The 17,374-nt window shown below is 35.8% G+C and overlaps 1 protein-coding gene across 1 annotated transcript in view; it reads right to left on the reverse strand.

Moving 5' to 3' along the window:
* Positions 1 to 3,202: 3,202 nt before the first annotated feature.
* Positions 3,203 to 17,374, reverse strand: part of VKORC1L1 (vitamin K epoxide reductase complex subunit 1L1) — a 77,471-nt gene continuing 63,299 nt past the window's right edge. Inside the window, exons 2-3 of the mRNA XM_090276933.1 lie at positions 8,923 to 9,032; positions 3,203 to 5,102 (exon numbers count right to left, since the gene is read on the reverse strand). Of these exons, the coding sequence (XP_090133059.1) occupies positions 4,876 to 5,102; positions 8,923 to 9,032 (337 nt within the window). The 3' untranslated portion in view covers positions 3,203 to 4,875. The remainder of the gene's footprint in view (positions 5,103 to 8,922; positions 9,033 to 17,374) is intronic.

The raw sequence follows: 17,374 nt of genomic DNA on the forward strand, positions 1-17,374 counted from the left end.
GTACCAAGGGAATAAAATAGCAAACCTAGTATTTGTTGCCTACCTATCATTTTTCTGTCCTTAAGAAAAATGAAGACAAGATAACGAATTAGATGTTTTGTTTTCTAAAAGCCAAAACAGACCCTTGCCCTTTTACATTTGCCCTTCAACACTGGCATTCACTGCAGATTCTCCCCAAGTGTTATTTCTACTTTCATAGTTTGATTTTTTATTGTTTCAACTAATGAGACGTGGGGGACCATTATTTTCACTAGTGGGATGCCTCCATATTATAGGTAAGATATGCTGTTTTTGAGTTTTCCTCCAGGCAGATAATTACCTTTAGGTAAGTTCTTGATACACTTCAATTCTTAGATCGAAGTATTTTTATCTTCCCCAATCTAGGTGTCTCATTCATTTCTGATGCCTTATCACCATCACTTCTAATTGGAGTTTAATTTTTTCTAAAGGTTTTATTTATTCATTTTTAGAGAGGGATAGGGAGGGAATAGAAGAGGGAGAGAAACATCAATGTGTAGTTGCCTCTTCAGTGCCCCTAACAGAGGACCTGGCCCGCAATCCAGGAGTGTGCCCTTCTGGGAATCGAATCAGCGACCCTTTGGTTCGCAGGCCGGCGCTCAATCCACTGAGCCACACCAGCCAGGGCTAATCAAGAGTTTTAAGGCTTATTTTACTTTGAGGCTTTTAGTTGTCCTTTATCTTCTGTTTCTGAAATAAATATCCAAATTGGATAAAAGGAAACGGGTTTTCAGACTGTAATTCCTAGGTTGCCTTTTAATGTAGAAGGGAATGTAGCCTTACAAAGAGCATTTCAGTGATCAACACAAATAATGCACTGTAAGACCCATTTCTTAAGTCCTAAGGTTCTAGGACCAAACACATTTGTTCTATTCAATAAAACATGGTTAAACTGTATTTTAAATGGACTCATCTTTCTTGCAGATGTTACTTTTTAAAGAAAACTGTAAAAATGGAGTATTCAAAGTGAGCTAAAGTAAATCCATGGAAAAACAGCTGATTAATAAATACATCATATGTGCTTACAGAACTGAAAGCAGTAACATCTTTTTCATTAATTCTTGACAACCACATATATCATAAACCTATAGGAATTCCAAGAACTATAATCTCTAAGAATTCTGCTTGTGTCTTCTGTAAGTTATATATAATTTGAGAGAAAAAAATCAACTCAGTACACCTGTAGAAATGAGGTTACTTTCAGAATAGTTTATAAGAGTGAATTCACTTCAGCTTTTTAAAAATGTGATACTGCAGTATAAGAATGATGGCAGCAACTTCCACAGGTAACTTCTACATTTATTTTATACCAAAAAGTTATGTGCAACAAATAAACATTCTTACATATTTACATTTGTTTTGTTTTGTTTTTTTTACCAGTTAGCAAAACTGTCCTAAGTCTCTGATAAAGAATATTCCTATCTATGTTAAAGGGGAAATCTGCCCAGCGAACTCCATTTTAAATGAATGTTTACTCTGGAGCTTAAAGCACTAGAATAAATATTTTTGATGGAACATACTATACAGGTCATACACCTCATACTTAGGCCATGCTTAATACAGTTTTATTGACAAAACATTTCACCTTTTCTGGGCTAATTTGTCAAAAACATATTTAACCAAGTAGACTGGACTCCCACCCACACCCCTTTTGTTTTCTTGAAGCATAGTACTCACAAATGAGGAATCATAAGTGCTGCCTAACATATCTAAATAGAGATGTTTTACCAGTGTTTGCATGTTGGGGGAAAACACATGAGGACAGAGGCTGCCTATTAGGTGCTTCTTCTCAAATAGGTTACCAAAAAAAGGCAGTGGGTTTCTTGTTGGCATCTGTTTAATACTGATTTTCAAGCTATGTCAGCATTCCCTGGTGTTAAGCAGTGGTACCAATTTAAGTTACGAAATAACTGCTGAAGGTAACTTTGCACTTTTACTGATAGTCTTAAAAGTAAATGAAATACATGCAAACTAAAGCCAATGAATCATTTTCATTTCACTGTAGTATTGGTCCTCTATCCTACCTAGTAGGTCCAAAGATCTCTCATACCAAAAACTCTTGTCTCTTCGAGCGAAAATGGTCAGTGCTTTCACCATCTTTAAAAGTAATGGATTTAAGGAGTGGCTACATACATCAAGTAAAAGTCAGTCCTGGCACCCAGCTAGTTGAACCCGAGTTCTTTCACCGTAATTTAACCCTCACTGACAGCAACTAGCTGCAATGAAAAACCAAATGAAATTCTCCAAACCAGCTAGAGTACCTAGAACTTATCATCTAACCACAACTCTTACTTCTTCAAATGATACAACTATCAAGTTAATGAGGCTTCATTTGTTATAAATCATATCAAAAACTAAGAAGCATGGAATTACTGCCAAAAACAAATTCAGTTTTTCCTCTGATCTGCTCTTCAATGTTGGTGGCTAGTAATTTTACAATGTTTAAATATTCAGTCTAAAATAGTCATAAGAATCTTCAAATTTTATAACACGGTGTTTTCCCCATTCTGGGGTGGTGTAGAAGACGTAGCGAGGAGACTAAATTCATCCAGGGCACAAGTACAGCGAACACCCCCAGGGTTCTGTCGCTTACTGAGACACTGGCATGGCAATGCTCTTTATATCAGGCAGCACATGTTCATCGCTCAGTGAGAAAAAGGTTATTAATTCTGGGTCATAGGAATGTGGCAACTTTTTATACAACTCAAACAGTGGTGATTTCCCCAGGCTTAGGAAAGCAAAGAAAAAAGTGAAGGGTCTAGCTGAACATTTTTACATCTTCTCATTGAGTTGAAGACATTTGCAAGAGTGCAACATCAAGACAAGCTTTAACTATACTCTGCTGATTGATACAAATATGATGAAAAAAACTTTTTAAATTGGGACATGAGGAACTTGTTTAGCACAACCAGTGTTATATATACCACAGAAGTCTTAATCGTTAAGCCATTTCCACTGTAGCTTAGGAAAGAACCAGTAAACGGCTTGGCAGAACTGGAAGCACTACTACATGACCTCATTGTACAGTTCACGTCAACATTAGGGCTCGTTTCTCCATAAACACGAGACATCTAATCAATGCTTTCTAGAGTTCTTTACAGAAATATGAACAATACATACATAATAAAACAGGCATTGAAATATTCACATTCATGGGAAAACACCAGCCTGGATGAAATCTGAATTAAATTCTTTTACAAAACTGATTTAATCTCATTCAAGTTCATTACAATTCAGATTTTATACCTGCCTGGGACCAAAGAATACATTGCATCAATTAATGATAGTTAGTTGGAAACAGTTGCTGACTCTACACATACAGTTTACAGAGCAGAGCCTGTCCCCTCCCTTTGAAAAGGCAAATAAAGCACTTAATTTACTAGTCTATTTTTAACATAATGATTAATTTAATTCAAAGCAAAATTGTTGCTACTACTTCTCAGCCTAAGGAATAAAATGATCATACAGAACTTCTCTACAGAATTCAAGTTGTCTACTTCATGCTAAGAAAGGAAGGACACTTCTGCCCAAGTTCAACACACAAATTATTTGGTTTAAGATTTAAGACGGAAGGCACTTTTAACATTTTGATGTAAGATGTTAACCATAGAAACATACTGTCATAATTTTATTTGCATTTATTCAAATCATTTTTAAAAATTCTGCATTTGTGTAGTTAATAGAAAGAATAGTGACATTACTGTATTTCACCTTCAGCTACTTTACCTGTAGTACTCCCAATTAAGCAAACTGAGCAGCGTGTCAGCCCTAAAGTTTACAAATCCAATATTAGACTCTAAGACAATAAACTAGACATTTGATTAGTGCAGAAAGTAACAGGGAAAACACTACAGAGCTACCCAACAGCAATCCTACTTTGGAGTGACTGGGCTTATACTGGTTATTTCAAAGCCATAATACTGTTTGTTTGACTGGCACCAATGTTAAGGAAAAATATCTGAATGAAAAGTCAACTCCTGGAAGAAGACTTTATGTTAAATTCTATATTAATATTTCCAGCTTTTCTCCAAAGAAATTTACCCATTTTCCCATCTTTACTGTCCAGAAGGCCTTGGACTTGATGGTTTGGTCACATGACTTACTCTGTAAGGTAGAATTGATCCAGTTTTATGACTAGACACAAGTTTGACTTGAATGTCCAAATAGTTTCTTCCTTTCAGAGGAAGGAGATGAAAGGGAACCACCTACGCTAGTATTTTGAGTCAATGTTGGATCCACAGCTATCGGTGCTTTTCACAAGATGCTCTGTATAGACTTACTATTTTCACTTTTTCTTCATCAGTGTTGAGCTGACAATTCTTCATTGCTACTTCAACTAAACTGTACAGTAAGTTCTGCAGGGATGGATCCAATATTTCTACCTTTATTTACAAATATCACAGACATGAATTCTAGTTGAATCTACATTTTTAAATTCATCACCTAAAAACATATTACATATTGTAAACATGGCAATACTAATACAGTATCTATTCTAAAATATTTTCATGTCATGATCACATTTGTTATACCTGAAATTGAATTCATACACAGTGGAGAATTACTAGCAATGGTTGCTCACTTTACAACTGAGGGCTACATTTAATTATTTTAGAAATATCTTCAAAGTAAAGTTAAAGCTTGTCTTTGATTGGCTCGGCGTTTTTTTTTTTTTTTGTATCCATATTTAAAATGAGGATTGACACAGAAAATACCCTTCTAATTTACAAGGTTTTAAAAAATCAGTTTAAGATTCTTAGGGCAAGTGTCTGTTGTGAAGAATAAAAAAAAAATGCTGCAAAATTAACTTAATGGAAAAAGGGACTTCAGACTGTCAGTTGAGAGTTCACCAGGTTGTCAGTCCTGCTTGGGCTGCAGTTGCCGTTTCCAGGCCTCATTCAAGTAAACTAGTCGTTTGTAGTTGATGATAAGAAGAATGAAGTTCAGCACGTATGTGAACACACAGATGATGCAAAACTCCTTCAGTACAAAGTACAGAATGTAGGCCAGGTACAAAGACCCTACTACAGACACGATGGAGGATGTCATGAGGATTAAAGCTGCAACTGCACTTGCTGTCATGCCTGCAAGAGAAAGACACTTGGTTCAGTCAGACCTTGACACTGGAGAGAAAGTTTCTGAGTTAAAAGGTAACATGGTAACATTTTGTGATTTGCTAATGTTGGAATACTGATCTGACAGCAAAGCACTATAAAACTGAGAACAAAAACTCCCAGCCTATTTTGTTAAGATTATGTAGGCTGACTTTGCACACACAATACTCATTTTATAGCTGCAATATTTTTGACTTGTTGATATTGTAAATGAGATGTTACTTATTTCATAAACTAGCTTTAGTTAAGGCACACAAAGAAAATAAGCAATCTTACAATCACATTATGCAATGAAGATGATTTGTAAAATCAACAGCTCCCCCCCCCGCAACCCCCCCTTCCGTTCTTAATGAATAAAGGAACCTTAGGACCACAACCTTTTCTTCCAAGCAGGACACATTTTCCCTGGCCTTCTCAATACAGACTCCCTATATGTGGGAAATAAAATTTGCTTTCCTATGTTTAGAAAAAATTTATCAAAAATCCATAATGGGAGATAATTACACCAAAATGTGGCTGAAGAAGGAAAAAATCTAAGAAATGGCTCACCCTAGAGGACAAAGAAAACCACATTTGACCAGCTGACCACATGTGGATAAAAACCAGATCAAGAAAAAAGACAATTATGTGTGCTAGGCTGGGGCCCTCATTACAAAAACTTGCCTGAATTCTTGATGCCATCCGACACCTTTCTATGTATTGTTTTGTAATTTCCTGTAGCCAACAGTACCAAGAACATGTGCATTTACCCAACAACTAATGGATAAGACTAACAGAAACAGGAAAAAAAAAAAAAAAAAGGTAGTAGTAGGTTTGAAGAGTTTAGTTAAAGAACTAAAGTCCACACTGTCTGTTAAAGAGAAGTGGCCTGTGGGCTGCAGCCTAGTCACAGGGGCCTGACTTGCCCATGGCACCAGCTGGTACAAAAGTTTGATGCTTTAAGAGGGCTCTTCAAGACTAAGATGCTGTTGGGTTACTTATGCCAGGGACTAGGAAATCTGACTGGCCACCTGATTTTGTAAATAAAGATTTACTGGAACTCTGCCACACTCATTGATTTATGTAATGCCTGCCATTGCTTTCACACAAGAAGGGCTGAGTTAAGTAGTTGTAACAGTCAACAAAACCTAATTATTTTCTATCTGGCTCTTCACCAAAAAAAGTTTACTGACCTCAACTATGCTAAACATCTGAAACTTCAAAACTATGCTGCCGCCTTAATTTTAACCTAAGAAAATTTGTTTCAAAATGATATGGACAAGTTATTTACTTTCTCTGCGCTAATTTTTTTCTTAACTGTAATACTGTGATTATAATCATGACTACGTCCTAATACTATAGTGCAGATTAAAAGAGCTAATAGGTATAAACACTTAGAATGCTTCATAAACAGAAGCTATTAGTTAAATATTACTGCACCAAACCTGTCCTAATGTAATGTAACTGGTGGCTCAGGATAGAACATCCAATGGAATTTAAAATGTGCTGTAACTCTAAATAGGTGATTGCACAACCAATCAATGGAATATTCTGCAGTTGTAAAAAAGAACGAAGACACAATGTACTGTTATGGAAAGATGACTACAATATGTCAGTCAAGCAAACAAAAAGTATGCAGAACAGTGTGTACAGCATTTGCTTTTTAAAAGGAGGAAAATTAAGATTATGCATCTGTATTCTCCTGTATATGCCTAAGACACCCTAATAACAACAACAAGCTACAAGTCAGGGATGACAGGCAGCGGGAAGTGGGCAGAGGGGGACAGCGGTGGACAGACTTCTCACTGTGTAGCATTCTATACACTTTTTAAAACTTTGGAACAATGTGAATGTATTACGTATGGAAAAATTAAATTTAAAATGCTGTATCTCGCCAGGGCTGGTGTGGCTCAGTGGTTTGAACACCAGCCTGCAAACCAAAAGGTCACCAGTTCGATTCCCAGTCAGGGCACATGCCTGGGTTGTGGGTCAGGTCCCCAGTTGGGCGCATGTGAGAGGCAACCACACATTGATGTTTCTCTCCCTCCCTTCCTTTCTTTCTAAAAATAAAAAAAATCTTAAAAAAAATTTTTTTAAATGCTGTATCTCAAACAACTTAGAAGAAAGTGAAGATGACATGCTCTGGAAACTGCAGATGACTTCAAATGTGTCTCCAATGGTAAAAACAATGACATTAAAAATGCATAAATGTGAATAGAAAAAAAAATGATACATATGATTTAAAATATCTATACATAATGATACTAAATGTAAATATGAATTTGTTCCACCTCTATCTGCAAAAATTAACAGAGTCCAAAGCATTTCTTAGGCTATTTTAATTTGGGTATATACTTTATATCCATCTTTAGAAACCCAAACAAAACAAATACAAATAAATGGAATAAAAAGTGAAAATCTCACCTCCAGCCCCCAACCACCAGATCCTTTCTTATGCATTTACATGTATAAACATAAAGTTACCTTATACCAATTATACCACAATTTGTTTTTCTTTTTCTAAACTACGCCTTTATCTTTTCAGGATACACATATAGACCAACTTTTTCCTTTAATGGCTACACTGTTTTTTTAGTATGGATGCAACCTAATTTATTCAACCATTATGTTTTACTGAGTTACTTTCATTTTTTTGCTATTTTAAACTACTGCTATGAATATCCTTGAACATATTTTTATATTTCTACAAGATATACAAGTGTAGAATGAAACAAACTTGATAGGACTATTGAGAAAAATTTAGATTTACAGTTTGCCTCATAACAAATCAACTTCAGCCAGACAGAAGAGCTGGCAGATAATAGGATGAAATAATAACAACTGAAATGCAAGGGCAAAATGAATTAATTTAACTTTAAAAGTATAAAAACTTATGTACAATCAAAATTCACAAAACTAACATGAAAATGATAAATAATGGATTAAATATTTGTAACAAATATGAAAATGGACTATAATCAGAACCCCAACAACTAAACTGGCAATAAAGGAAAATTAAAATATAGTAAAATAAAAATAATAGCTACTAATATATAACATTGAATGAGGTATTTTACAGAAAACAGTTTTTAAAAATGAAGGTGGATGAAGCTTGGAGAAACCTGACAATTGAGGGAAAGCAGTTTCCTAATACATATTAAACTCCATTTAGAAATATATTTTTTGACTTCTTCATCCCATGTTTGGAAATTTACTCTGTGGAAATAATTCAAAGAGGGAAGGCCATAGGTGTCAGGGGAATTTTAAACAAAGTTGATCACAGTGTTAATTAGACATAAAAAACTTTGAGGACCTGATGTAAACAATAACAAAACAAGAGGAAAGACAATATAAGAGTGTGTGTAAAAATAAGTGAAAAAAATCAGAAGACAGTGCTAATAATGGGTATACAAAGGTGATGGAATTATGAATATCATTATCACTAATGTTTTCCCAAAGCATGTATTTTAAAATAGCTAAGAAGTATATAAAATAGCAAGGAAAAAGTTTTGCAGGGAAGACTGGAGTAATAATTTCTCTGAATGGGACTGGTTTTTACAGATATTATGGGATGCCACTATCCCTGCTTAAATACCAATAGATACCAAATTCAGCATTAGCATCATCAGAATTGTAGTGGACCAAGTTTCACAACACAAAAATGTGTAACAAACTAGTGGTTCTATCATTAACATATGCTTTTATTTAAAAACACACTTCAGGGCAAAGACAAAGTACTAAATGGAATGTAACAAAACAACAACAACAACAAAAAAAAAACCTTATTTTTGTATTGCTGTATAATACTTACCAAGTAATAACTGTAGTATATAAAATATAAGTCCAAAGACACTGTTTGGCTGGTTTAATACACCATCCTTTCCAAAAATGGAACCCAAAAGACCAAATCCTCGACCCCATCTGTAAAATAAGGAAAACCAGTAACCCTATATTTGAATTTTCCTATTTTGAAAAGTGTAAAATTATCTGAGAATGTTATGCCAATATACCCATCCGAATCTCTAAGTTGCTAATTTCTACAGTCTCTTTTCCAAAAGGTAGAACAAAGCATTCTTTTTCTTTTCTTTTTTCTTTTTTTGCCTATTTTCATTGTTGTTCTTTTACAACTGTCCCAATTTTTCCCCAAAGTATTCTTTTTCTGACGGCATTAGTACTTGCAGAGGATAGGCTCTCTCAATTTCAGCTGGAGTCTCTTAGCAGCGGTACTATTGACATTTTGGGCTAATTCTTTTGGCAGGGGGCAGTTCAGTGCATCACAGGGTGTTTAGCAGTATCCTTGGCCCCTATTCACTACATACTACTAGTACCCTGCCAGTTGTGACAACCAAAAATGTCTTTAACCACTGCCAAATGTCCTCTGAGGGCAAAATCACCCCCAGTTGAAAACCACTGATGTAAGTTGTCCTATTTGTTCATTCAAATTAAGTAGATAGAAAGGCAGGTCCAAGATGGTGGTGTAGGAGGATGCTGAACTTACCTCCTCCCAAGAACACATCCAATGTACACCTATATTTAGAGCAATTCCTCCTGAGACAACCAAGAGCCAACTGAACAGCTTCTGCACAAGGAACAACCGAGAAAGACCACATAGAGAAGGTTGGGGAACCGCAAGAGCTCGCCAGTAGCTGAGAAAACTCTCCAGGACCAGAGGAATCGATGGGCACAATTGTTACATTTTCCCTGCACTTGGATAGCAGGCAGGAGCTCTATCCAGGTTGTCTAGCCAACCTTCCAGCCTGCTGTAGGTGTACCCAACCCAGCCAGCTGTTCCAAGGATAGCTCCAGCAGGAACAGAAGGGCAACACAGCATGGATACAGGGCCTGTCCACCAAGAGAGTCATCTAGCACGTATGGCAGGGGGTTGGAGAGAATGCGAAGCTAGCAAAATGCTGTGCTACCGCTGGTAGGGCTGCCTGTCCAAAAAAACTGCAGACACTAGGGCCCTGCTTCACATGCTTACGGGCTGCCCCACTGGGAGTAAGGCCTGGGCAGGGCTGCTCTGTGCGGAGTGAGAGGAGCGCTGCTGCACATGCATGCGGGGCTGCCCTCACCAGAGAAGGTGCAAAACTAGCAAAGAGCATGCGTGCACACACGTGGGGCTGCTCAATTCAGAGAAAGTGTGAAGCTAGTAGGGCTTTGTGACACATTCACTCAGAGCAGCCCTGACCTGGCCCAATCAGTCCACAGACAAAACAGGATAGGTGCTCACACCAGACACCCTGCCCACTCCTGGACAGGCGACACACGAGGCACAACACATACACACCCGCTACAACCAACCTGTGAAAACTATCTGGGACACAGTCTACACAGAGGCTGCTTTTTCAAGATTGGGAGAGATATCTATCTTTTTAAAAGACTTTATTTACTTATTTTTAGAAAGAGGAGAGGGCAGCGGAAGAGAGGGAGTGAAACATCCATCAGCTGCCTCATATACGTGACCCGACCGGGACTGAACCTGCAACCCAGGCATGTGCCCTGCTGGGAATCGAACCTGCAACCTTTTGATTTATGGGGAACATAGTGAACCAAGTGAACCACGCTGGTCAGGGCAGGAGAGATATCTATTTTTATCTAACTCATAGGCATAAACACAGAAAGTCAAACAAAATGGGGAGACAGAGAATATGCCTCAAATGAACAGAAAAACAAAAACAAAAACATAACAAATTAACGAAATGGAGGTAAGTAATTTGCCTGACATAGAATTGAAAGAGTCATAAGGATGCTCAACAAACTTGAGAGTAGAATAAACAAACTCAGACAGTACTTCAACAAGTTAGAAAATGTAACAAAGAACAGTAAGAGATGAAGAATACAATAACAAAAATGAGTAAGACATTAGAAGGAATCAAAAGCAACACAGTATTCCCTCACTTATTGCAGGTATTACATTCTAGCCCCCTCGCCCCCCCCCGGGATAGGTGAAAATCTGCAAAGTAGGAACCTTACATTTTTGTATTTACATATATTTTAAGGCTTTATAAACTCTTCCCGCACACTTATAAACTGTTTCCAGCCCCTTATTAACCTTTCCCACACTTTTATAAACACTACTTATGTTCTTAAACCTACATAACTTAAACAACATATGTATACAGTACTGCAAAATCCCGCCATATAGCGAAAAATCCACGATAAATAAATACAATATTTTTTAAAATCCCGTGATACAGTGAGGCCACGATAAGTAAACCACGATATAGAGAAGGACGACTGTATAGTTAATACAAAAGAATGGATTCGTGACCTGTAAGAAAGAAGACTATTATAGAAATCACCCAATCACCCAATCACAACAGCAAAATGAAAAAACAAAATTTAAAAAAATGAGAGTGTAAGGGACCTCTGTGATAGCATGTATCAAGCACGTTAACATTCATTCACATTACAGGAATTTCAGAAGAAGAGACAGAGAAAGGGGCAGAAAGTATATCTGAAGAAATAATGGATGAAAACTTCCCTAATCTGAGGAAGGAAACAGATATCCAGGTCCAGGATAACATAGAAAGTTCCAAATAAGATGAATCCAAAGAGGACCACACCAAGGCATATTATAATTAAAACGGCAAAAGTTAAGGATAAGGAGTCAATCTTAAAGGCATCAAGAGTGAAAAACTAAGTCACATACAAGGGAAATCCCATAAGGCTATCAGCTGGTTTCTCAGCAGCAACTCTATAGGCCAGAAGGAAGTAGCAGGAAATAAAATGCTGAAAAAGAAGAATCTACAACCTAGAATACTATATCTGACAAAGTTAACATTCAGAATGGAAGGAAATATAAAGAGTTTCCCAAACAAAAAGGAAGTTCACCAATACTAAACCAGTTTTATAAGAAATGTTGAAGTGTCTTTTTTATGCAGAAAAGGTCATAAACAAATTTTTTAAAGAACACAGAAAAAAAATCTCACTGGTGAAGGCAAATATCTAATAAACATAATGAGTCAACCACTTAAAAAGCTAATATAAAGGTTAAAAGACAAAAGTAGCAAAATTAACTATAACTACAAAAGTCAGGATATGCACAAAACAAAAAGATATAAAACACAATGTCAAAAACAAAAAGTGGGGGGATTAAAAATGTAGTACTTTAGAATGTATTTGAATTTAAATGCCTATCAACTTAAAAGATGGATATATATGAACTTCACAGTAATCATAAACCAAAAACCTACAAAAAACATACAAAAAAAATACAGAGAAAGAAACCCAATAAGAATACTAGAGAAAGCCAATGAATTGAAAAGAGATCAAGAGAAAAAGGAAAAGAGAAGAGAAACAAAAACTACCAAAAAATTAATAAAATGGCAATAAGCACATACCTATCAATAGTTACTTTAAATGTAAATGAACTACATGTTCCAATCAAAAGAAACAGGGTGGCACGAAGGTTTGAAAAAACACGAGTCATATATATGCTGCCTACTATATCGAAAGACACACACAGACTGAAAGTGAAGGGATGGAAAAAGACATTCCATGCAAATACAAATGAAAAGAAAGCTGGGGTGGCAATACTCATCAGACAAAATAGACTTTAAGAAAAAGAATGTAAAAAGAGACAAAGAAGGGCATGACCTAATGATAAAGTAGTTGATCCAAGAATAGGATATAACAATTACAAACATCTACACACCCAATATAGGAGTATTTAAGCATATGAACATAAAGGCAGAAATTAACAGTAATACAGTAATAGTTGGGGACTTTAATAACCCACTTATCTCAATGGATAGATCATCCAGACAGGTAATTAATAAGGAAATAATGGCCTGAATGCCACATTAGACCCAACTGACTTTAAATAGACATTTATAGAATATTTCATCCCAAAGCCACAGATTACATAGTTTTCTCACATGTACATGGAACATTTTCCAGGATAGACTACATATTAGGCCACAAAATAGACCAAAATAAATTTAAGAAGACTGAAATTACATCAAGCATATTTTCTGACTATAATGGCATGAAACTAGAAATCAGCTACAGAAAGAAAATTGGAGAAAAACACAAAAGTGTGCAGATTAATTAACATACTACTAAACAACCAATGGATGAAAGAAGAAATCAAACAGAAAATAAAAACTACCTTGAGGAAAAAAACCCACAACTTTACAAAATTTATGGGATGCAGCAAAAGCAGTTCAAAGAGGAAAGTTCATAGCTATAGAGGCATACCACCAGATGCAAGAAAAACCCCAAATAAACAATCTAACTTTATACCTAAAGGAATTTTTAAAAAGAACAAACAAAAACCAAAATAAGTAAAAGAAAGGTAATAATAAACATGAGAGTGGAAAGAAATGAAACAGAAACTAAAAATAATAATAATAATAGAAAAGATAAATGAAACTAAGAGCTGGTTCCTTGAAAAAAAAATTGACAAAGCTCTTGCAAGACTCATCAAGAGAAAGAGAGTCCAAATAAATAAATAAGATATTAAAGAGGAGAGATTACAATCAACCCCAACAGAAATACAAAGGATGGTTAATGAATATCCTAAATAATTATATGCCAACAAATTGGGCAATCAAGAAAAAAATAGATAAATTTCAAGGCACATAAAACCTTCCAAGACTAAACCAGAAAGAAACAAAGTATCTGAACACACCAATTACTAGCAATGAAACTGAAGTAGTAATTAAACACACATACACACACTAAACAAAACCCCAATGGCTTCACAGGTGAATTCTACCAAACATTTTTAAAAAATTAATACCTATCCATCTCAAACTATTCCAAAAAACTGAAGAGAAAGGAATGCTTTCAAACTCATTCTATGAGGTCAGCATTACCTGATATAAAAACCAAAGACACACACACATACCAAAAAAACAAAAGAAAACAAAACAAAACACGCCAAAGACACTACAAAAAAAAAAGAAAGAAAGAAAAAAAAAGAGGTATAGGCCAATATTCCTGATAAATAGAGAGGCAAAAATTCTCAACAAAATACTAGCAAACTGAATTCAACAATGCCTTAAAAGGATTATATACCATGAACAAGAGGAATTCATACCAGGGGTACAAGAGTGGTTCAATATCCACAAAATATTTAATATTATTCATCTCATCCACAAAACCAATGATAAAAATCATAGGATCACTTCAATAGATGCAGAAAAGCATTTGACAAATTCCAACATCCCCTTACTATAAAAACTCTCAACAAAGTAGATAAAATGAATTTACCTAAACATGTTAAGGCTATAAATGACAATATCATACTCAATGGTCAAAAGCTGAAAGCTTTTCCTCTAAGATCACGAACAAGCAAGATGTCCATACTAACCATTTTAATTCAATATAGTATAGGAAGCCCTAGCTATAGCAATCAGAGAAGAGAAAGAAATAAAAGGCAGCCATTTGGAAAAGAAGTAAAACTGTCACTATATGCAGATACCATGATACTCTATATAAAAAAACCCTAAATGATCAAAAAATTAAGAATACATGAATTCAGTAAAGTTGCAGAAAACAAAATTAACATATAGAAACCCATTGTGTTCTATACACTAAGAATTATCAGAAGGAGAAATAAGAAAAGAATCCCATTTATAATTGCATCAAACAGAATAAAATTCCCAGGAATAAATTTAACAAAATACGTAAAAGACTTGTACCATGGGGGGAAAAAATGGGAGGATATACCATGCTCATGGATTAGAACAGTGGTTCTCAACCTTCCTAATGCTGTGACCCTTTAATACAGTTCCTCATGTTGTGGTGACCCCCACCCATAAAATTATTTTTGTTGCTACTTCATAACTGTAATTTTGCTACTGTTATGAATTATAATGTAAACATCTGATATGCAGGATGTATTTTCATTGTTACAAATTGAACATAATTAAAGCACAGTGATTAATCACAAAAACAATATGTAATTATGTATGTGTTTTCCGATGGTCTTAGGTGACCCCTGTGAAAGGGTTGTTCAACCTCCAAAGAAGTCACAACCCACAGGTTGAGAACCCCTGAATTAGAAGGATTAATATTGTTTAAATGATACTACCCAATGCAATCTACAGACTTAATGCAATCCCTATCTAAATACCAAAGGCATTCTTCTCAGAACTAGAACAAAATAACCCTAAAATTTATATGAAATCACAAAAGTCCACAGAGCAAAAACAATCCTGAGGAAAATATACAAATTTGGAGGTATCATGCTCCCTGATATCAAACTATACAAAGATATAATTAAAGCAGTATGGTACTGACACAGACACATAGATCAATGGAACAGAATAGAGAACCTGGGAATAAACCCTCACTTATATAGTCAATTAATCTATAACAAGGTGGGCAAGAATATTCAATGGAGAAATGCCATTCTCTTCAACAAGTGGTGTTGGGAAAACTAAAAAAAATACATGCCAAAAAAATAAAACTGGAGCACTTTCTTATACCATATTCAATAGTAAACTCAAAATGGATTAAATATTTAAATGCAAAAGCTGAAACCATCAAGCTCCTAGAACATAGATCATAAATCTAAATAATATGTTTGCAGAAACAAAAATAAACAAATGGGATTTCATCAAACTAAAAAGCTTCTGTACAATGAAGGGAGGCATCAAGAAAACAAAAGGACAACCTACTGAAAGGCAGAATATATTTGCAAATGCTATCTGATAAGGGGTTGATATCCAAAATACATGAGGAACTGATACAACACAATAACAAACTAATAAATATAAACAAACAATCCAATAAAAAACAGGCAGAGGACAGGAAGCGACACTTCTCCAAAAAAGACATACAGATGACCAACAAACATGAAAAGATGCTCAACATCACTAATTATCAAGGAAATGCAAATCAAAACCACAGTGAGATACCACCCACCCCAGAAGAGCTATTATCAAAGTGTCAACAAATAACATGTGTGGATAAGGATGTAGAGAAAAGGGAACCCCTCTGTAAGACTGTTGTTTCTGGGACTGCAACCTGGTACAGCTACTATGGAAAATAGTATGGAGATTCCTCCAAAAACTAAAAATGGATCTACCATATCACCCAACAATTCCACTTCTGGGTATTTATCCAAAGAAAATGAAAACACTAATTCGAAAAGGTACATGCACCTGTATGTTCACTGCAGCACTACTTACAACAGCCAAGCTACGGAGGCAACCTAGATGTCCACTGATAGATCAATGTATAAAGAAGAGGTGATATACAATGGAATATTACCTAGCAATAAAAAATGAAATGTCACCATTTTTGACAACATGGGTGGACCTAGAGGGTATTATGCTAAGTGAAATAAGTCACACAAAGAAAGACACTTCAAGAAACTCACACCTACACACAACCATGAAATAATCTCCATCAAATACTTATTGAGCAGTCAGGTGCTGGGATCCAGGAGGGTAAACGTGAGACAAGGTGGTGCCCTTACAGAGCTTGTTTCATTTAAGGAGAATAAACAGGCAAACAAATGACTGTTACCTTCAGAAATCTAGGAGCCTATTAGCAGATACACAGGAAAACTGAAGGGGCAGGTTATTCCAGACCAGAGCTTCTGAAAATTTAAAAGTGTATACAATATCCTTGGGGGTCTTGTTAAAGTACAGATTTCACTTCAGCTGGTCTGGGGTAGGGCCTAAGACTCTACATTTTCAAACAAAACGCTCCCAGGTGATGCTCATGCTTCTCGTCTAAGAATCACATTCAGCACCACTGCTCTAGGTGGAGAAGGGGTGCAGGGGGCTACTCTAGCTAGATGGTCAGGTAAGGCCATTTTTTAGGAATTAAACCCTCAGTGATGAAAAGCAGTCCGTCTCAGGAGGAATGGCAAGTTCAAAGGCCTGAAGCAGGACTGAGCAACCAGTATGCAAAAGAAGGCCATTAAGCCTGCCACAATGACGAGAGAGTGACAAAAGACTGAGGCAGAAGTCCAGTTATTTACATCACTTATGGCCTTGTTTGTACATCCTGATGTAGAGCTTGAATTTTATTCTAACTGCAATGGAAGAGATTTGGTGGCTTTTAAATAGGAGAGTAATATAAGCTTATTTATGATCATTCACTACTGTAAAGTGCTGCAGGAGGGAAAGGGTACAGACTGGTAGAAACTTCAGTCAAACTGCTTAGCACTACTGATCTGAAGTAGGAATTTAAATGTAAATCACCAACTTTGGCAATGGAAATAATGGGGCATATAGCCAAAATTATCGTAAATAAACAGAATTTTTACATATTCCAAGCACTGGTCAATGCCTAATTAT

This window comes from Furipterus horrens, unplaced genomic scaffold (assembly GCF_987537825.1).
Source record: "Furipterus horrens unplaced genomic scaffold, mFurHor1.1.pri manual_scaffold_5, whole genome shotgun sequence".
Taxonomy (NCBI): domain Eukaryota; kingdom Metazoa; phylum Chordata; class Mammalia; order Chiroptera; family Furipteridae; genus Furipterus; species Furipterus horrens.